General features: G+C 40.6%; 1 protein-coding gene across 1 annotated transcript in view; it reads left to right on the forward strand.

Annotated features, from left to right (window-relative positions):
• The window catches only part of LOC124145440 (solute carrier family 28 member 3-like), a 31,359-nt gene extending 7,891 nt beyond the window's left edge, over positions 1–23,468 (forward strand). The window contains exons 4-11 of the mRNA XM_048391787.1: positions 6,350–6,541; positions 6,984–7,145; positions 7,918–8,043; positions 11,002–11,132; positions 15,118–15,286; positions 18,739–18,996; positions 21,576–21,756; positions 22,158–23,468. Coding sequence (XP_048247744.1) covers positions 6,350–6,541; positions 6,984–7,145; positions 7,918–8,043; positions 11,002–11,132; positions 15,118–15,286; positions 18,739–18,996; positions 21,576–21,756; positions 22,158–22,186 — 1,248 coding nt within the window. The 3' untranslated portion in view covers positions 22,187–23,468. The remainder of the gene's footprint in view (positions 1–6,349; positions 6,542–6,983; positions 7,146–7,917; positions 8,044–11,001; positions 11,133–15,117; positions 15,287–18,738; positions 18,997–21,575; positions 21,757–22,157) is intronic.
• Positions 23,469–23,848: the final 380 nt, after the last annotated feature.

Here is a 23,848-nt window from a genome sequence, read left to right on the forward strand (position 1 = left end):
CCCTGTACAAATCGTGTACAAACCTGAACCTCGTAAAATAATTATTAAAGGTAAACGACTGGTATATATTCCTATTCATCGTTATCAGTGATCCAAATAACTTTTGTACACACAGCTCTTTATGCAGATGATATCTTAAGGGTAGCCCAGGACAGGGAGTCTGGGGCATAATTGGCTTCGCTATCCCATGATTGCCGTGAGAGCCTACGAGAGAGGAAGGAGTGCGTTTCATTAAGCCCTGAGGGGGTGCGTCGTTTGCTCTTGATATCGCATTCCTTGGTGTGTCTGGCCGCAACACGACTCTGCATAAACCGCAGTCATACAGATGGAACTGCGGTCTAAATCAGCTTTCACCCCTTATTTCGTCCCCCTGTGAGCGTTCTATTTGTTGCTAGTTGCTGCCCATCTACTAGTCGACAGGCATCATGATATGGCATATACCTTCCCTCGTAGATCGTTCTGATTTTATGTATATCTGTTGTGTTCAACCTCCCTAATCACGTTCGTTCGGAATGCTAATTAATTTTTTTGGTGCCTTCCCTCCAGCATCTATCGCTCTGAATGATGTTTTTTGTGCTTTATCTGCCCCCTCTATCGCCATCTAAGGAATGTACAAATGTTGATGATATGTGTGAAGTGTTGTATGAAAGATTGAATAATTTTGTAACCCTAATGACAAATGGTTTGATTCACAAGAAAGTAGTGCAGGATACGTAATAGGTTACGAAAGAAATCAAAAAGGAGAGTTTAGGAGACAGATATTATAGCCTACAAAAATACAACGCAATAAAGTCAACAACATGTAAAGTCATGCGAAAGAAAAGTTCTATTCTAACATAGATGATAGAACTATATATAGTAAATAAACAATCATATTAGAAATTATTAAGATAGGTTGTCAAAAACTCTGGAACATCTTCCAACATTCCCCCGTTAAGGAAACAAGATGTCTGTCCCACTATATTTTCAGATTTAGAAAAATCAGAGAAATTAAATGAATATTTCCAATCCATATCTACCCTAACTGAAGAATTAACATATTTCAAGCAACGCACTAAGAGTATGTTTGATAAATTATTTGTCTCAGAAAACGAAATATTTGACGGTATAAAATGTCTTCAAATTAATATGCTTTGTTTGTTGTTTAACGCCGCACTCTGCAATATTCCAGCTATATGACAGCGGTCCGTAAATAATCGAACATGGACCAGACAATCCTGTGATTGATATCGTGAGCATAGATCCACGCAATTGAGATACGATGACACGCATCAACCGAGTCAGCGAGCCTGACCACCCGATCCCGTTAGTCGCCTCTTACTCAAATTAATAAGACATCTGGTTCAGACAAATTAAGTTATAACCTATTAAAGAAAACAGTAAACAGCATCAGTATTGTTTTATGTTTGTTGTTCAATCATTCATTGGCTTTAAATGCATATCAATCAGAATGGAAAAGAGCGCATGTTATGCCTTTGTATAAGAAAGGTGATCATACAGTTGTGACAAATTACAGACCAATTTCACCCATTAGTTGTATTGGTAAAGTGTTTGAGAGAATTGTATTTCAGCCTCTTTATAACTATAACTATTTGCATGACAATAAATTGTGATATCAATACCAGTCAGGCATTCCACTGTCCACCAATTAATTGAAATGTATAATTAAATTTGTATATCTTTAGACAATAGAGAAAAATATTGCCGTTAAGGAAACAAGATGTCTGTCCCACTATTTTTTCAGATTTAGAAAAATCAGAGAGATTAAATGAATATTTCCAATCTATAACTACCCTAACTGAAGAATTAACATATTTCAAGCAACGCACTAAGAGTATGTTTGATAAATTAACTGTCTCAGAAAACGAAATATTTGACGGTATAAAATGTCTACAAATTAATATGGTTTGTTTGTTGTTTAACGCCACACTCTGCAATATTCCAGCTATATGACAGCGGTCCGTAAATAATCGAGCATGGACCAGACAATCCTGTGATTGATATCGTGAGCATAGATCCACGCGATTGAGATACGATGACACACATCAAACAAGTCATCGAGCCTGACCACCCGATCCCGTTAGTCGCCTCTTACTCAAATTAATGACATCTGGTTCAGACAAATTAAGTCATAACCTATTAAAGAAAACAGTAAACAGCATCAGTATTGTTTTATGTTTGTTGTTCAATCATTCATTGGCTTTAAATGCATGTCAATCAGAATGGAAAAGAGCGCATGTTATGCCTTTGTATAAGAAAGGTGATCATACAGTTGTGACAAATTACAGACCAGTTTCACCCTTTAGTTGTATTGGTAAAGTGTTTGAGAGAATTGTATTTCAGCCTCTTTATAACTATAACTATTTGCATGACAATAAATTGTTATATTAATACCAGTCAGGCATTCCACTGTCCACCAATTAATTGAATTGTATAATTAAATTTGTATATCTTTAGACAATAGAGAAAAATATTGCATTTTTTGGGGTGATGTGTCAAAAGCATTTGATTGTGTCTGGCATAGAGGGCTTATGTACAAATTAGAAATGTATTCAATTTGTATAAAAGGGAAGTTACACGAATGGCTGTCTAGTTACATAAGAAATCGTACTCAATAAGAGTTTGCAAGCGAAGCGCTATCCAAGCCAAGGATTTTGAAGGCTGGCGTTCCACAGGGGTCGGTGTTAGGTCCCTTTTTATTTATTGTATTTGTTAACGACATTGATGATGAATTAGATTGCACAACAAGACTCTTTGCTGACGATACAGCACTCGGCTTTTCTTCACCACATAATCAACTAGTTGAATCAACTTTAAATTCAAATCTAAGCAATGTTTAGTTTGATTTAAATTTGATGTTAAACGGAAATGAAGGTTTGTCCATTATCGAAAATCAACTTATCTTTAAGGCAGTGCAAATGTGTATAAGTCATAAAAAGAATTTTGGGTAACACCTTAATGTAAATATACTAGTCTCACTTTTTCACATTTCTTTTATATCTATACACTTCTTTTCTGTTTTACTTGAATATGATTTACTGTACATGCTCTTGTAAATACCATGGAGAGGGTGTCCTAAGTTGGATAACTTGTTCCCAATCCATTTCAACCTGAATGAAATATGTTTAAACTAATCTATCGCCTTACGCTTGAAAAGAAACGAACGAATTTTATGGCCCATAGCGTCCGCCTATGTCACTGAACTGACAAACACGTATGGAATATGTGAATCCAATTTGTTGAATCCACTTACAATATTATTCAGTGGAAATCTTTTCATAACGCTATACATAAAGAACGCGCCAACTGACACCAAATTGCCCCAGGGAACTCGAGGAGACCCGATTCATCCATTTCATGACCATGTTAATGTTAGAAAGGAAACTTTTGAATTGAAAACTTTCAAATATTTTATGAAGGCTATAATTTATATAGCTCTTAGGCTCTTCGCCATTACCCGTACAAGTATAGGTTACAAGTGACCTATTGCGACAAGACAAAAATAGGTTACTGAGGACTTATTTCTCTCCGGACAAATATAGGTTACTGGGGACCTATTGCTATCAGGACGGGTATAGGTTACTGGGGACCTATTGTTTTCCGGACAATTATAGGTTACTTGGGACCTATTGTTTTCCGGACAAGTATAGGTTACTGGGGACCTATTGCTATCCGAACAAGTATAGGTTACTTGGGACCTATTGCTATCCGGACAAGTATAGGTTCCTGGGGACGGATTGCTATCCGGACAAGTATAGGTTCCTGGGGACGTTTTGCTATCTGGGCAAGTATAGGCTACTGGGCACCTATCGCTATCCGGACAAATATAGGCTACTGGGGACCTATTTCTATCCGGACAAGTATAGGTTCCTGGGGACTTATTGCTATCAGGACAAGTATAGGTTACTGGGGACCTATTGCTATCCAGACAAGTATTGGTTACTAGGGACCTATTGCTATCCGGACAAGTATAGGTTACTGGGGACCTATTGCTATCAAGACAAGTATAGGTTACTGAGAACCTATTGCTATCCAGACAAGCATAGGTTCCAGGGGACCTATTGCTATGAAGACAAGTATAGGTTACTGAGGACCTATTGCTACCCGGCAAGTATAGGTTACTGAGGACCTATTGCTATCCAGACAAGCATAGGTTCCAGGGGACCTATTGCTATGCAGACAAGTATAGGTTACTGAGGACCTATTGCTATCCGGACAAGCATAGGTTCCAGGGGACTTATTGCTATGCAGACAAGTATAGGTTACTTGGGACCTATTGCTATCCGGACAATTATAGGTTACTGGGGACATATTGCTATCCGGACAAGTATAGGTTACTGGGGACCTATTGCTATCCAGACAAGTATAGGTTACTGAGAACCTATTGCTATCCAGACAAGCATAGGTTCCAGGGGACCTATTGCTATGAAGACAAGTATAGGTTACTGAGGACCTATTGCTACCCGGACAAGTATAGGTTACTGAGGACCTATTGCTATCCAGACAAGCATAGGTTCCAGGGGACCTATTGCTATGCAGACAAGTATAGGTTACTGAGGACCTATTGCTATCCGGACAAGCATAGGTTCCAGGGGACTTATTGCTATGCAGACAAGTATAGGTTACTTGGGACCTATTGCTATCCGGACAATTATAGGTTACTGGGGACATATTGCTATCCGGACAAGTATAGGTTACTGGGGACCTATTGCTTTCCGGGCAAGTATAGGTTACTTGGGACCTATTGCTATCCGGATAATTACAGATTACAGCTAGGGAACCTATTGATATTCGGACTGGGGACCTATATGTTACTGGGGACCTATTGTAGACCAGATAGCTACATGTTACTGGGCACCTACTCTAGCCATGGTGATCCTCCTGTGACTATATATAGTCATATTCAGCAGTAATGTCACTGTGACCATATATAGACGTGCCCATCAGAAGTGTCCCAAAGACTATAAACAGGATACGAAAGTACATACAAGAATATTAGCCGTATTTTCGTATCGTTAATATGAAATATTAGAACATAATATTGTATTATGCGTGTGTATACAACACCCGAGTGAACCGCCCAATGTATTCTATAGTACATTGACACATTGGAACACATCTATTACAATTAAGTAAGGATAAGATATATGGATGAACAACTTCTTTATTACAAAAAGGAGTGACGCTTCGGTGCAAGTTCTGACAACTATATCAAGCACCTACACCGAACGTCGCTCCTGATCGTAATAAAGAAGGCATTCATCCATATATCTTATCCTTACTAAGTGCTCCAAACTCTAAATACCTTTGAAAGAAGTTACTCTATCAAAATTGATGGGAACGTTAAGCTACAGTTCTTCGGGCATGTAGGCAGCGCATGAGTGTGTGAGTGAGTGAGTTGGGTTTAACGCCGCTTTTAACAGTATTCCAGTTATATCACGGCGTGTCAGCTTGATGTGGGAGGAAAGCCCGAAGTGATGCAGGTCTCAGACGTTTAACACTTCGGTGAAACCCACGAGCTCGGGTATGGTGCTGACAAACCTAGAAACATAATCGGGGCGAACCGGGATTCGAAACCACAATCATACGTTTCTGGCGTGCCCAAGGGACGCAACTCTGCACAGCGAATCGCGGCGCCTTAGACGACTGGGCCACCCGTGCCCCCTGGCAGCGCATGAACGTATGAAGCTTTTCAAAGTAAGATTCTGTAAGGTAATCTTATTTGCATATTTATCGAATCGTGATGCACGTTCTTCTTGTTAGTTTATTGCATTGATGGCACTAATATTATTTATATGATATAAATGACTATGTATCCAAAACCACCCCCCCCCCCCCCCCTCTAATTCAAAATAATATAAATAAATGGGGCTAAAAAACAAAGGTAGCTCGACTATCTTGAATATTGTTAACAGCAACGTGAAACATGTTTACTATATTATGCTAAAGGAGAAACAGTGGCCATGTGGTATAAGCTTCTGCAATTCGTTTTGCGCGGGTTCAAATCTCAAAGACGACCTGATTATCATCGTTTGTCTCTCTGCATTCAGTTGTCGTAAGTATTAAATGGCAAAGGTCTAATATCTGCATCATCTTGAGACTTCCTCCCACATCAACGTCATACGCTTGATAAAAAGGATCAACCATTTGATATTGTGGGGCATGGGGTTAGGGGGCTTGTATGAAGATCAGATATTTTGTTTAAATAAATCTATGAAACTGAATATCCTTTCAAGGAAAGCGCCTTGCAACGATGTATATTATCAATCAATATCAAATGGTCGGTCTCTAAATGAAATGTTGCTTAATTTTCACTCATTCACGCTTCGTTCGTGTATTTGCTCTTCAGGTAAACTGGCATGCTGTATTCTGGGGTATTGGAACGCAGTTCCTCTGTGCTCTCTTGATCCTAAGAACCACCGCAGGCTACAACCTATTCTTTTGGCTTGGAGAAAGAGTTGAAGAATTTCTGAAACATACGGACAAGGGGTCTGTGTTTGTGTTTGGTCAATCCTACAGAGACCATAAGTTTGTGTTTGCCGTGAGTATCAACAGCTCATCTACGCTTAATGTTAGTGTTCTTGAATAAATTATTTTAAAATCATTATTTTGTCCAAATTAAGTTCACTTTTTGAAGCATTCTGTCACTAAACATTATTTCGTCTACTTTATTTGCTTCAATTCCTGTAATGTTCAACCTGAGACAATTATTTCAAGACAGTTATTTCCGGTTTTCCGAGGCAGATTATGCTGGGGTTTTAAACTATCAGATATAAAGCCACATTAAAAAATTGTTTCCTCGAAATTGTAAAAGTAATATCCAACAACAATAATATTAAAAAGGTCAAGAACAGTTATGCCAATTAACCATGTTACTTTATACATAAAAACAGTGTTTTCAAAATAGTGACCGCAATTGCATAAAAAAACAGTGTTTTCAAAATAGTGACCGCCATTGCTTTAATGAAGTGTATCTTATTCAGGTTATGCCGCTGGTGATCACAATGAGCGCCACAGTGAATGTGTTGTACCACTACGGGATTCTCCAGGCGTTTGTAGCCAACTTTGGATGGTTCCTGACCTTCTGTCTTGGCACAAGTCCTATAGCATCCGTGAACGCTGCACTTAACATGTTCCTTGGTCCCGTGAGTTGCGATCACCTTTGTGTACTACTAAATAACAGTTAAGGCTCATCATTGCATGACAGATTAACTATAGTAACATGAAAGAATCGGGTGATCCTGAACTGTTGTTTGGTACTGTAGTTAATAATATTATGAATTACAATCAAATGTAAACTGTGGAAGATGTGTATCTAATACGTTCAACCATCGGTAATTAAAATAAGTTTTGGGAATAAGATGATGATTACTTTTTTCTACGAAAGCCTAATTTTGCCACGTCATTAGCATTCATTATTTTATTAAATCGAAATTTCTCGTTATTTACATTATTTTCTTGAAACTTAGAGTACTTTCTCGTTACACCGATTTTTTTCTCGATATTTCGAAAATATTCTCGCTGCTTCCAGTTTTTTTCTGGCTGCTTCGATCATTTTCTCGTACTTTCGATTCTTTTATCGTTATTCAAAATGTATTTCAAAAACTCGAATATTCGAGTTTTTGAAAAAAAAACTTGATATGACGAGAAAATAATCGAAGCAAGGACAAACACTTCGTAATTTCGAGAAGATAATTGAGCTATTGAGAAAATAATACAAATTGTTGATGCAGGGCTGAGACTTGTCCAACTTTGAAAACCTTAAACTGTGAAACCTAAAAACGTTATCACGTCGAACCGGGATTCGAACCCATGATCATAGGTTTCTGGCACACCTAAGGGACGCAACTCTGCACAGCGAAATGAAAGTGTTTTTCACGGTTTCCCAGTGACATTCTGTAACTCCTTGTTTTGCAGGCAGAGGCTCCCATATCTGTGAAGCCGTACCTCAACCTCGTTACACCGTCCGAGATGCACGCCATCATGGCGGCGGGGTTTGCTAGTATATCTGGAAGTGTGTTTGGGATGCTTACAAGCTTTGGGGTAAGTGAGTGAGTGAGTGAGTGAGTTCGGTTTAACGCCGCTTTTAACAGTATTCCAGTTATATCGCGGCGTGTCAGCTTAATGTGGGAGGAAAGCTCGAAGTGATGCAGGTCTAAGACGTTTACCACTTCGGTGAAACCCACGAGCACGGGTATGGTGCTGACAAACCTAGAAACATAATCGGGGCGAACCGGGATTCGAACCCACAATCATAGGTTTCTGGCGTGCCCAAGGGACGCAACTCTGCACAGCGAATCGCGGCGCCTTAGACGACTGGGCCACCCGTGCCCCCCTTTGGGGTAGGTATAACTGGTGTCCATGTAGCCTCAGACAGTTTAAAACAACATGTCCGTAATAGTGAGTGTTCGGAATGCAGCGTATGGAGTGGGTTATCTCTTTACTTTCAATGATGATGGAAACGGTGTCCATATTATAGAGGTTTCGGAAAAGTCGATGACCTGTTTTGCATATACATGTAGGTCTCAAGAAATAGTTTGCATTAACATTCATTTAGCCGACGGCAGACAGTTTTTTGAATGCAATATTTATTGACATATTGGATATAAGATAAGGCATAGGGCATATCTCAACCTCGCCACTATTTAATATTTTTGTATGTCATTACATACTAATATTGACAGTAGAGGTTGACCTCGCCTAGGTGAACACTACCAAGCTGACTGTCGTTCATTTCCCGATGAACGTCAGAATGTCACGTGACTACGTTGTCAATCGCTTCGCGCATCATGGAATTTGCTCACGTGAGGCACTGTTTTTTATCAGCTGATGAACGTCAACGAATACAACTTCAATCCTTAAGTACATCTGATTCCCATGTACTGCAGTACATTTTTGTGGTAAAATTAAGACAGCTTCTCGGTGTATTTTCGGAAATCACAACTACAACAACAATAATGATATTAACACTATGTCGGTGAGGTGAAATGGGGTTTAACGTCGCTTCCAAGATTATTGCACTTATATAGCGACGTACATGCACGTGTATGTGTGTGTGTGTGTGTGTGTGTGTGGCTGCTTGTTCCAGTCCGGACTGATGCCGATTTATAGTGCTAGCTCACTGAGATTCCATGCCGCAGTTTAACATAAATACCCTACTCAGACACATGATACGGACTCCGAGCCGACCAGTCCTCGCTTTAGCCCTTTAATGCCGAGCACCAGACAGGGTAACAACAAGTACCATCTTTTAACGTCTTTTGGTATGACGCGGCCGGGGATCGCACCCCGGACCTTCCGCTCTCCGGGCGGACGCTCTACCATTAGACCACGGAGGTGGTCTTAACACTATGTAGAGGGCGTCATGCACAAAATTCTTAGGAATAGGTCCGTATACAGCCTCAGACAACCCAGGGCAACAAACCTGATCTTGTCATTTTTGATAAAGCCAATTTTCTAAATTTTCTGTCCCTTTTGATACTTATGTGATTGACAAGATTCAGGAAAAACATTGAAAATTTGCAGACTTTGGAAATGTCACGCTTGCATACCAAGTACCAAGTTGTCCGATTGCCCATTTTTCTCAGTGCCTCAGGCAATCAATCTGTTGACTGACATTGGGAGAGTACCCAGGTTTGCTGCCAGGAATACAGCCCTTCTGACAATCTGGGTAATGCAGAAAGTGTTGGGGAGTCGTCACATTCTCCGAAACATTCTGGGTGGGTTCGACTTGGCATTGCTTCCTCGGAGAAGCCCCATTCGCTGTCGGGGCTGCGTGTAGAGGGGGCAAGGGCCCTGAGCTGATGAAGAGCCTAACCAGCCTGACTGTGCCAGGATCACCCAAACCCTCTTTGCTGCATTTATACATTTTATTCTGTAAATATATATAAAACCCCGGCAATAGTCAATGAGGATTAACTGGATAAACTAGACTCTAAATCACCTTGATCAATGTCCAACATGGACACTATTACGTTGAGTATGAGGATACACATATAAAGTGTAGCATCAGAATGCGGACAATCAGGACATGTGTTCCAATGGAAGGTTTCTGAAGATCGAGGTACTGCTGTAGTCAGGATTGACCTGCGAGAATGACCTTGGCTCCCTTCCTTGTCGAACTGGAAACGGTTACCTACATACAAACATATGAAATAGCCAATGCACAGGTTTCTCTTTTTGTTAACATATGAAATTTGCATGCCATATCCCACAAATAATCATTCGCGTTTACAACTACGTCAAGGTCATTCTTGACCACTCGTATCTTTCCCGGACAGAGATTCTCCTTTGGTCATTTTATCAACTCGGTTCCGTCTTCGCGAAAACTTGCATAGCGAAAAACATGTCAACTTGTCCTACACATTCCTGTATGTACATGAGTATTTTCTAAATTCAACACCATTTGTATTTCAGTAGGGTCAAACAACTACAGTAGGGTCAAACAACTACAGTAGGGTCAAACAACTACAGTAGCGTCAAACAACTACAGTAGCGTCAAACAACTACAGTAGGGTCAAACAACTACAGTAGCGTCAAACAACTACAGTAGCGTCAAACAACTACAGTAGCGTCAAACAACTACAGTAGGGTCAAACAACTACAGTAGGGTCAAACAACTACAGTAGAGTCAAACAACTACAGTAGGGTCAAACAACTACAGTAGGGTCAAACAACTACAGTAGGGTCAAACAACTACAGTAGCGTCAAACAACTACATAATGTATGTCATAAAACAAAATGCGGAGGGATTAATTGAAGAACGTACTGCTAGTCATACGTGCATGGACTTGTGTTGTCGCAAGTGACATTGATCGATAAAAAACCTTCTTGTAGGTTACGGACGAGGCCTCGCAATCTGGAACATGTATAATTTATTTGCGATTTATAGAAAACCCATGGCGTTTACAAAAGCTTAATATCCAAAGAATTGTTCACTAATGAATGTCAGCAAATGGCCTTACGTTGTTCCATGGTGTCCATGTTGTTCTGTGTCTCCAGGCTCCGGCAAATCACCTTCTTGCTGCCTCCATCATGTCTGCTCCTGCTGCTCTGGCCATAGCCAAACTCATGGTACCTGAGACGCGCTGGACCAAGATTAAGCCCAAGGATGCCTACACTATCAAGACAAGGTAGATGAATCCCCTGCTTTGTGATGCGTGAGAGCAAGTTGTGATGTGTGCTGCTGCTCTGACGTCCGCATTGAGTTTTCATGCATTTCTCTAACGTCGTGTGACGGGAATATTGTTGGGTACGACGTTACGCTACACAAACAAACACACACGTACTTCTTATGAAGATTATGTGAGTGGTGGCTGTTACCGATAGAGCAAGACGTGCTTACGCGTTTCGCGAACACTTTGTGTCCTCAATGATTTTCAGCGATCCATTCGTATAATGTTCATCACTATTTCGTCTTTAAAGCACAATGGAATCTGTTTCGGCAGATACTCGAGACTGATTATTGACTGCGTTGACGTTTATATATTTTCCGAGATATACAATGTAACTTTAGACACACAGTCATCTAAGTTTTATATTTATACATAATTATGTATTTATACCAATGCCCGTAAATGATCAAGTAAATTTATCTCACCCGTACCGATAATAGGTTACTGGTCTAAACGTGCCCATGTTTGCAACCACTCTCGTACACTTTAGCGTTTTGCTAAATGGTACAACATCAATAAGCTTTTATGGTTAAACAAGCATGGCCCATATCTATTCACGCTATATCAAGAAACAATTATCATCGACAGTCCTTTCAATATTCCGTTGTGTAGGGATTACTTCATTGTTGAGATGGATCATAACACCCTGCTGGGCACGAGTGACCCAGTCGTCTGAGGCGCCGTAATCCTTCCGCGGAACTACGTCCCTTCTCGAACGAGATATCTCTGATCCTGATACGCCCTAGTTATGTTTCTAGGTTTGGAGACAATACAGTTTCCTCAAAGCACTAAATGTACCAAAAGACCTGCATCGCTTTGTACTGACCGGCTCCGTCGTCTCGTGGTAGAGCGTCTGCCCGGAGAGCGAAAGGTCTGGGGTTTCGATCCCCGGCCGCGGCACACCTAAAGATGGTACTTGTTGATACCCTGCCTGGCACTCGGCATCAAGGGGCTAAAACAAGGACTGGTCGGCTCGGAGTCCGTATACTGTGTCTTAATGGGGTACTCATGTTACGTTGGCGGCATGGTATCTCGTTGGGATAGCTCTATAAAATCGCCATTAGTCCGGACGAGTACAAGCAGCCATACATACACGCACGCACGCATGCACGCACGCACGCACGCAAGCAAGCAAGCAAGCAAGCACGCGCGCATGCACATCGCTACATAAGTGCAATAATCTTGAACGCGACGTAAAACCCCATTTCACCTCAACTCACTTACTTCGTGCTTTTTCCACCCACATCAAGTTGACACGTTGTGATATAACTGATATTCTGTTCAGAGAGACCAACTCGCTGCTAATTCTCAGTCTCTGTGGCTGACAGTACCTGTGCAATTATCAGAACAATGTATGTGAGCTACATCTTCTTGACAGTCTTGACATATTCTTGTTAGTCAGTACTATGTAATATTATAATCCAAACACGTTTGGTAGATTTGGTTGAATTCAGTTTGAATTGAAACATGCCCACACTCCCCACATAGCTGCTACATATATCCATGTCTAAGTTAATCTTGACTGCGCATTTCCTTCAGAATTAATTCATACATGCATAACATGGTATGAAACTGACAAATGGGAGTAAAACTGTTCCTGAAGATGGTTAAAATAAATAGTTGTACATCAAACTGTTGAACAAAACTGAAGGCCACAAAACTATTTTGTTGCAAGAGGGTTTGTTTTGAAAAAAATAATTAGACTTATATATAGTTTTAATAAAAAGATATTTGTTTTTTTCAGCTGTAACTGACACACATATGCACTCTCAATACAAAATCCGAGCCTAGTATACAAGTATATCTTATGAAGCCTACAATGAGTGAGTGAGTTTGGTTTTACGCCGCTTTTTAGCAATATTCCAGCAATTGGTTCCACACATTGTATCCATGTCGGGAATCGAACCGGGTCTTCTGCGTGACGAGCGAACGCTTTAACCACTAGGCTACCCGACCGCACCAGCCTACAATGAAGCATATTCAGTGTCAAGTGAAACATCGCATCTTGACCTCACCAGAAATCCCTGTTTGTCGAAAAAAGAGGCTTTATAGATCGGGTGGTCAAGCTCGGTGACCTGGTTGAATGCAAGTGATCGTATCCAGGCGTGGGACGTTGCATCATTTGACATCCCACATCACTGACAAAAAAATCCCTATTTTGAATTTCACGTTTCTGAGTTTGAGTTTGTTCAGGTGTACGATTAGACCTGCGTTTGACCGTGGTTGTGACGAGTGCCACCTGTGACTCAGGATACTCTCACTTTTTGCGAACACCTGGTGTCATCACAAGTTGATGGTGATAGCAAACAAATTCGTTTTATGTAGACAGTATGGTACAAAGGATGAGCAGAGATTTCTTATGATTACGTAAAGGGGTTTGTTGTTTGTATATGCTCACTGTATCAACCACTAGATTTTCTCGCTCAAAGTTACAGGCCGCCGTCATCTGGTTTGACTAATGCAAACTGTGGCTTGAAGAAATTAATTAACCTAGTTTGTCCAGCTCAAAGTTACAGGCTGCCGGCATCTAGTTTGACTAATGCAAACTGTGGCTCGAAGAAATGAATTAACTTAGTTTGTCCAGCTCAAAGCTACAGGCTGCCGTCATCTGGTTTGACTAATGCAAACTGTGGCTTGAAGAAATGAATTAACTTAGTTTGTCCAGCTCAAAGTTACAGGCCGCCGTCATCTGGTTTGACTAATACAAACTGTGGCTCGAAGAAATTAATTAACTTAGTTTGTCCAGCTCAAAGTTATGGGCCGCCGTCATCTAGTTTGACTAATACAAACTGTGGCTCGAAGAAATTAATTAACTTAGTTTGTCCAGCTCAAAGTTACAGGCCGCCGTCATCTAGTTTGACTAATGCAAACTGTGGCTCGAAGAAATGAATTAACTTAGTTTGTCCAGCTCAAAGTTACAGGCCGCCGTCATCTAGTTTGACTAATGCAAACTGTGGCTTGAAGAAATGAATTAACTTAGTTTGTCCAGCTCAAAGTTACAGGCTGCCGTCATCTAGTTTGACTAATGCAAACTGTGGCTCGAAGAAATGAATTAACTTAGTTTGTCCAGCTCAAAGCTACAGGCCGCCGTCATCTAGTTTGACTAATGCAAACTGTGGCTTAAGAAATGTATTAACTTAGTTTGTCCAGCTCAAAGTTACAGGCCACCGTCATCTGGTTTGACTAATGCAGACTGTGGCTTGAAGAAATTAATTAACTTAGTTTGTCCAGCTCAAAGTAACAGGCCGCCGTCATCTTGTTTGACTAATGCAAACTGTGGCTTGAAGAAATGAATTAACTTAGTTTGTCCAGCTTCAAGTTACAGGCTGCCGTCATCTAGTTTGACTAATGCAAACTGTGGCTTGAAGAAATGAATTAACTTAGTTTGTCCAGCTCAAAGTTACAGGCCGCCGTCATCTAGTTTGACTAATGCAAACTGTGGCTTGAAGAAATGAATTAACTTAGTTTGTCCAGCTCAAAGTTACAGGCTGCCGTCATCTGGTTTGACTAATGCAAACTGTGGCTTGAAGAAATGAATTAACTTATATTAGTTTGTCCAGCTCAAAGTTACAGGCCGCCGTCATCTAGTTTGACTAATGCAAACTGTGGCTCGAAGAAATGAATTAACTTAGTTTGTCCAGCTCAAAGTTACAGGCCGCCGTCATCTAGTTTGACTAATGCAAACTGTGGCTTGAAGAAATGAATTAACTTAGTTTGTCCAGCTCAAAGTTACAGGCTGCCGTCATCTGGTTTGACTAATGCAGACTGTGGCTTGAAGAAATGAATTAACTTAGTTTGTCCAGCTCAAAGTTACAGGCCGCCGTCATCTAGTTTGACTAATGCAAACTGTGGCTTGAAGAAATTAATTAACTTATTTTGTCCAGCTCAAAGTTACAGGCCGCCGTCATCTAGTTTGACTAATGCAGACTGTGGCTTTTTTCAGCAAGTTCCGGAACGTGCTGGAGGCTTTATCAGTGGGAGCAGTTGATGGCATCAAGCTTGTCGCCACCATCGTGGTCAACCAGATCGTCTTCATCGCCGTCATACAGTTCATTGACACGGCCTTGATGTGGCTCGGAGATAGGGCCGGTTTCCATGGCGTCTCATTTACGGTAGGCCTTTGTTGTTTAAGGCCACACGCATCAATATTCCAGCTATGTGGCGGTAACCTGTATATAATCGGGTCTGGAACAGCAATCCAGTGATTGATATTATGAGCAACGGTCTAAGCCGTCGAGGTAAGATGAGAGGTCATCAACAAAGTCACCGAGCCTGATCAAGGCCACCCGAACCATTTAGTAACCTAATATGACCAGCATAAGTTGCAAGGGGTTATTGTTATACTTTTGATATATCGATACACGATGCATACAGTCGGTAGTTTTACCATGTAAATTGGTGTAGGTATCTGTTAATGGCAACCGGTGATCCTTGTCAAACTGAGTTACATGCTAAGAGATACTTTTCATCTAACCGATCATTGTCTACCACGAGTAAATACGTACAGCCAACAAGGGAATCAGGATGTATTCAGAGATATATGCAGTCGGGAGAAAACCTTGAATGTACAGATGACACCTTGTGTTCTAAATGCCCGCGACATTATCGGGAATGTTGTGTGACGCCGCACTAAACAACGTCCCAGCTACACCACGTCAGCCTCTAAATGATCGAGTCTGGACATAGCGCATAAGCAAAGATCCACGTATGGGGCGTATGATGGCACACAGAGTCGCAATGCCAGACCATCTGTTCATACTATTCGCCTTCTACGACCGTATTCTGTACTACGGATCTATCCTAAACCAAATCATGTTGAGTGAATATAAAACTATCTATCTTATATTTCAGTTACTCTGTTCCTTCATGTACGAATATACAGCTGTTATATCTGTACTATATTTCACTCTATTGTTCCTATTCACGAAAACACACAAGTTTATTTTCTAACTCCTATATTTCAGCTACACTGTTCCTACATGTACGAATACACAGCTGTTATCTCTCCTATATTTCAGCCACACTGTTCCTACATGTATGAATACACAGCTGTTATCTCTCCTATGTTTCATCTACATTGTTCCTACATGTACGAATATACAGCTGTTATATCTCCTATGTTTCAGCTACACTGTTCCTACATGTACGAATATACAGCTGCTATATCTCCTATGTTTCAGCTACGCTGTTCCTACATGTACGAATATACAGCTGTTATATCTCCGATATTTCAGCTACACTGTTCCTACATGTACGAATACACAGCTGTTATATCTCCTATATTTCAGCTACACTGTTCCTACATGTACGAATATACAGCTGCTATATCTCCTATGTTTCAGCTACGCTGTTCCTACATGTACGAATATACAGCTGTTATATCTCCGATATTTCAGCTACACTGTTCCTACATGTACGAATACACAGCTGTTATATCTCCTATATTTCAGCTACACTGTTCCTACATGTACGAATATACAGCTGCTACATCTCTTACTTTTTAGCTACCTTGATTTCTGTACGAATATACAGCTGTTTTATCTCCTATATTTCAGCTACAATGTTTCTACATGTACGAATATATAGCTGTTATATCTTCTATGTTTCAGCTACACTGTTCCTACATGTACGAATATATAACGGTTATATCTCTTATGTTTCAGCTACACTGTTCCCACATGGACGAATATACAGCTGTTATATCTCCTATCTTTCAGCTGCACTGTTCCTACATGTACGAGTATACAGCTGTTATATCTCCTATATTTCAGCTACAATGTTCCTACATGTACGAATATACACCTGTTATATCTCTTATGTTTCAGGTACACTGTTCCTACATGTACGAAAATACAGCTGTTATATCTCTTATGTTTTAGCTACCTTGATTTCTGTACGAATATACAGCTGTTTTATCTCCTATATTTCAGCTACAATGTTCCTACATGTACGAATATATAGCTGTTATATCTTCTATGTTTCAGCTACACTGTTCCTACATGTACGAATATATAACGGTTATATCTCTTATGTTTCAGCTACACTAGTACTGTTCCCACATGTACGAATATACAGCTGTTATATCTCCTATCTTTCAGCTGCACTGTTCCTACATGTACGAGTATACAGCTGTTATATCTCCTATATTTCAGCTACACTGTTCCTACATGTACGAATATACACCTGTTATATCTCTTATGTTTCAGCTACACTGTTTCTACATGTATGAATATACAGGTGTTATATCTCCTATGTTTCAGCTACACTGTTCCCACATGGACGAATATACAGCTGTTATATTTCCTATGTTTCAGCTACACTGTTCCCACATGGACGAATATACAGCTGTTATATCTCCTATCTTTCAGCTACACTGTTCCTACATGTACGTGTATACAGCTGTTATATGTCCTATATTTCAGCTACACTGTTCCTACATGTACGAATATACAGCTGTTATATCTCCTATATTTCAGCTACACTGTTCCTACATGTACGAATATACAGCTGCTATATCTCCTATGTTTCAGCTTCACTGTTCCTACATGTACGAATATACAGCTGTTATATCTCTTATGTGTCAGCTACACTGTTCCTACATGTACGAATATACAGCTGTTATTATATCTCCTATGTTTCAGCAACCTTGCTTTCTGTACGAATATACAGCTGTTAATTCTCTTATGTTTCAGCTACCTTGCTTTCTGTACGAACATCTCTTTTCCTACATTGTTAGTTATGGTGTCTTTAGTTGCCGTATACGGTATCATATTAGGTTAGCAGAGAAGTAGTTTTCTGCTAACCTAATATGACACTGTATTCATTATGCCGAAAAGTTTACACTATTTGGTATCTTTGTCGCACATGTCTATCAAAACTTAAAACACAAAACTTAACATTTACAACCTGAGACGTTAAAGGTCAAAGGGAGACTACTCTTCAAACCTCAGAGACTAAACCTTGTTGATAATTTTAACTTTATATAATCTTTCTTAAAGTCACGAACGTGATAAAAATACCCATTAACGTCCTTGCACATCAAAATTTTTGATATTGAAACACAAAACAGTGTCGATTAAAGAATTTCTGTACCAGAATTTTTTGTGTGAAATATGTGAGATGGGTGACGGTATTCGGTCTCATATTAGGTCAATAACACCCATCTTGGATTTTTAATGACGGTATACGGGCTCATGTGGGGTCAGTAGCTCTGCTTTCTGATTGGTCAATCTCACTTTTAGGCATACTAAGTGCGGATATACAGCTGTTATATCTTGCTCCTATATTTCACATTGTGTGGTTCCTGTATCTACCTATGATTCAACTCTACGTATACACAGCTGTTATATGTATCTATGTTTCAGCTTTTCGATTACACTGCTGTTATATGCATCTATGTTTCCCCTATACGTATACACAGCTGTTATATCTGTCTGTGTTTCCCCTATACGTATACACAGCTGTTATATATGTCTGTGTTTCCCCTATACCTATACACAGCTGTTATATCTGTCTGTGTTTCAGCTTTACGTATACACAGCTGTTATATCTGTCTGTGTTTCAGCTGATTTGTTCCTACCTCTTCTACCCACTCACCTACCTCATGGGGTTCTCGAGTTCGGATCTCTTCAAGATGGGCGAACTGCTGGGAATCAAGATATTCGCAAATTCATTTGTGGGATTTCGTGAGTTTGGTAAACTGGTGCTGAACCGTGTCGATCTGGAGGAATACGTGACAGCAACAAACGGAAGCTGGCATTGGGAGGGAGGCAACGTCATCCTGGATTCGACCAACAGAACCCTGATTGGAGGAATACTCACAGTGAGTATATCTTGACCAAAAGAGCCCTGCATTAAAGGATACTCACAGTGAGTAATCACACAACAAAAATGGCGATAACTGATCGGTGGCCAGTTTGCGTCTGTGGTATGAACCTCCAATTTGCAAGTCTGCCACAAAGTAGTTATGTCATCTGCGGGTACGGCAGATTCGTACTGACAGATGAAATATCTAAATCATGATGTATATTGGATTCAAACCCCGGGATCTGGCAGCCACGGTGCACAGTTAGTTGTATACACAGAGCCCATCACCTGTCCAGATAATCAAGGGTAGACAGCTATTCACCTGTTATCCCGTATCTAGTTAGGTAACATGCGGTCCAAGGATACTAAGCACTTCTGTCCCCTGACCAAAAGGGCATTTGGACTTAATATCACATGGTTACTGAAATAATTATTTGTGAGCCTATATCTGAATGACAAAGTGATATTTTACAGCCGCTACTTCGGAAGGAATGTTAGTGTGGTGTTAGAATGGCTACAAATCTAAAGCAATGTGAACAGCATCTCCTGCCTTTGCATACATACAACTATAATGTTGGCGGTACAGGTAGAGCTCCTTCCAGTGTTAGCTGGGTTCGAATCCATGCTCCTGTGTTTGTCAGCACATACCGGGGGTTTCATTAAAATGGTAAATGTCAACAGTATGCATCTCGCTAGGCTTTCGGAAGTCATATAGCAGTGATAGCTCTGAAATATTGATGAAAGGGGCGTTAATGCCAAATCACTGAGTTGTTGGGATATTTTACGTGTCTACTGGGCATCCATCCCTTTTTGGTACAGTAGAGACGTCACGTAGCTGTGCTCCAATGATCATGGCTGTCATAAAAAAAGTAAAAAAAATAATAATGAAGAACATGGTTATAGGTTCACATGTTTATTGCAAACAGAAAAGTAGATCAATAGGCGACAACATAATGGATTCAAAAATCTAATCTATACTGACAATGATCACTGATCACTGATTGAGTAAGTTAGAGTAAATACACAGGGGGCATAGCTAAGCAACTATATTTCTGTCATACATTGAAAGTAGCTAAAACAACACTTTGACATGATGCAAACAAGATACACAGAAGCCGATTACGTCAGCTGCGACCAACTAACACCTGAGTGAATTAACTCAACACTCTAATAAGTGAATAACCTTGGCTGGGTTAAATAACGGGAAACAAACACAGGGTCTATCCCTAAAAGTGAGTGAGTGAGTGAGTTGGGTTTAACGCCGCTTTTAACAGTATTTCAGTTATATCACGACGTGTCAGCTTAATGTGGGAGGAAAGCACGAAGTGATGCAGATCTTAGACGTTTACCTCTACGGTGAAACCCACGAGCAAGGGTATGGTGACGTAACTCTGCTCAGCGAATCGCGGCGCCTTAGACGACTGGGCCACCCGTGCCCCCCTATCCCTAAAATATGTCACATAGACCATAAAGTAGACGAGAACGTCTGAATATCAAATATCAGCCACTTGGACTGAGCAAGGAAATACTAAAATTCCCCAAAAGCTAGTCTAAGAAAATCACGGGAAGGTTGCTCAGTCAGTACTAGATGAATAGTGCCTGTAATCACTTGCCTTCAAAACCTGAGTTTCGAGCGACCACCTAGTAACACATCGACCCGTAAATGGCCTAACGAATCCTGGGGGGTAAAGCCACATGATCTTAACAAAGGTACATGTATATATTCTTGCGCGCGGACCTCGGAGAGGCCTTTCTCTCCTGGTCAACCGGGAAATTGAGATAGTCAGTCAGGGACGATTAGCCAAAGTGCGTTTCTTAACATGGGAAAAACACGAATAGCGAATAGGAAGATCAAAGTATCTAAATAAAGCGCTGAACAGCCAACTATTACAACAAACTGTGTTCAATTTTTTAGGTGGCAAAAATGATCATAAATACATTAACAAAATATCTTCCAGTACTAGATAATCCCTCTTATGATTGAAAATCATAGTCACAATCATAGGCGGAGATCTCTGTCGTTTACTATTTTGGTGAAACCGACGCGCACGAGTATGGTGCTGACAAACCTAGAGTGAGTGAATGAGTGAGTACGGGTTTACGCCGCTTTTAGCAATATTCCAGCAATATCACGGCGGGGGACACCAGAAATGGGCTTCACACATTGTACCCATGTCGGGAATCGAACCCGGGTCTTCGGCGTGACGAGCGAACGCTTTAACCACTAGGCTACCCGACCGCCCCGACAAACCTAGAACCATAATCAGAGCTAAACGGTATTCTAAGTTATATTCAGCCGCGAAAGACTGCAATACTGTTGATATGGCCTAAAGGAATATTCAATCACTGAAAGGATTTTGGACTGACTACGGGACCCAACTCTGCATAGACAATTGCGGCGTCTTAGACGATTGTTCCCCTGTGCCATCTGAGTGTAGATGCTAGTTTAAATTCATACAAGATGTAGTTGATTATCTCACTCCTACACTGTGACTCAAACAATTAAAACGATGACACCATGTACATTTCACCCAGTAGTGTACAGTGGAGAGATGAAAGTGGAGTACATTCACTTATAACGTCCTTCCTCTTCAGAGGCGGTCTGAGGTTATAGGCACGTATGCCATGTGTGGTCTGAACCATCTGGGTGCTGTGGGCGTCACTATGGGCGTCCTCACTGCCCTGGCACCCAGCAGGAAGGATGTCATCAGCAAGTATGTCGTCAGAGCTAACATCACTGGACAGATAGCCTGCTTCATGACGGCGTGCATTGCAGGTAAGATGGGGTGGTTTGTGTCCAGATGTATCTAGACCTTAACAACTTACAGTACTGGACAGAGAGGCCGTTTCATTAAATGATGCATAGTAGGTAGAACAAGGTGGTTTGTTTCATACGTGTCCTTGTCGACTTACATCACTGGATACATTGTCTGGAGGATGTCGACGCCACAGTGTGCACGTTAATATGTCCGTGAATTGAAATGTGACAGCATGTATCATGAGTAGGTTAAGGTGGTCTACAGTAAATGTGTATCACTGGAAATATGTCACCCTTCATCACAGCACAGACACGAGTCTGTGAATTGGTTACCGGGTTTAGCGTAGTGGGGAGCAAATAGGACACTAATAAAGATTTTGGTGACTGACAACTGTACACATCGTTTCTGTCTTTTTCAGGAATGCTGTACAGTCCCGATAAAGAATAACTTGTAAATCATGTGACGGACACATGTTAACCAGGACGTCTCACCCTTCACTGTAAATATGCCAGATTCAAAGAGTGTACAACCGGATAATGGATTAGTTCTTCTTGTATACATCATCTGTACAACCATATACAACATATGTACTACTGTATACAACATATGTAAGACTGTATAATAATAAATTCTATTGTATGGAACATGTGAGCAACCGTATACAAGAGATGTGCTACCTGATACAGCAAATGTAATACTATGTACAACATATGTACTACTACATACAACATATATACTATTGTATACAACATATGTACTACCGTATAGAACATAAATACTACTTCAACAAACAAACAATACTAGCTTGAATATGGCTGAGTGCGGTGTTAAACAAACATACAAACAAACATACAAACATACAAACATACAACCGTATATATATACACACCTGCTGAAGATGTCCATTATTTAATAAAAATACATATTACACCTTGTAACAAAGACTGGCACCTTCTGACGGAACTATTCATCTGGGGGTTTAACTGGGGGTGTCGTTAGCAATGTGTACACTACGTCTACATTGCTCCCAGTCGGATAATCTACTCCCGGGGGCGGTCGGGTAGCCTAGTGGTTAAAGCCTTCCCTCGTCACGCCGAAGACCCGGGTTCGATTGACGACATGGGTACAATGTGTGAAGTCCATTTCTGGTGTCCCCCGCTGTGATATTGCTGGAATATTGCTAAAAGCGGCGTAAAATCATATTCACTCACTTTCTACTCCCGGTAGATCCGCCTAATTGTCACGAAACACCAATAATACATGGACACAATTTGCGTACATTTCATAACCCTCCGATAAAACCATTATACTTGATTTGGGCATAGATTGTTTATGTTTGCAGATGCCTTTGATTTAGCGCTGGTACAATGGGGGTGTTTCCGTATACGGGTTTTTATCCTTTATGCCTTGTAGGTAATACAAGAATCATGGCAATATTAGGCTTCAAAGGATCAATAATAAACAGAACGGTGTGCCTCAGCGTCAATTAATTGATCGCCACTGTCCTGAACAAATGAGAATAGCCTCTCCTGAACCAAGTGGACGGTCGTTGGACATGACGTCCTCAGGAATGTCCATCGGTGAAGTCTTGTGTCGTGAATATCAGGTGTAACTTTATTGGTGTGTACGCAACGGTCATTATGAAAGTACCATCCACCCGCTGACTCGTGTTAAATAAAAACACCCAGTTCAACGTCATCTCTTGGCATCTTTCTACCTCCAGTGTCACAGTCTAGCGTTGAAGAAATAAAACTAGATACAGATTCTTCCTAATAATGCAGATGTTTTATCTTGATGTTATTTGTGGTTCGTATATTACGAGGGCTGGTCAAAGAGTTCTAAGTTCCAACAATTATGAAAGTTTTAAAATTTTATTTTTCAACATAATCTCCCTGCTTTTCAATACATTTCTAATATCGAAAGTGAAACTTTTCAATTCCTGTCAGGAAGACGTTTTCTGAAGACACCCTGTTGAAGTCATTCACGGCAGCTTTGAGGTCATCGTCGTTGTCCGCAAAGGTGTTCTTTTCAGTTTAGGAAACAGGTGGAAATCACTTGATGCCAAGTCTGGCGAGTATGGAGAGTGAGGAAACTCTACGACCCACAATG

This window comes from Haliotis rufescens, unplaced genomic scaffold, assembly GCF_023055435.1.
Source record: "Haliotis rufescens isolate VD_foot unplaced genomic scaffold, xgHalRufe1.0.p SCAF_10, whole genome shotgun sequence".
Taxonomy (NCBI): domain Eukaryota; kingdom Metazoa; phylum Mollusca; class Gastropoda; order Lepetellida; family Haliotidae; genus Haliotis; species Haliotis rufescens.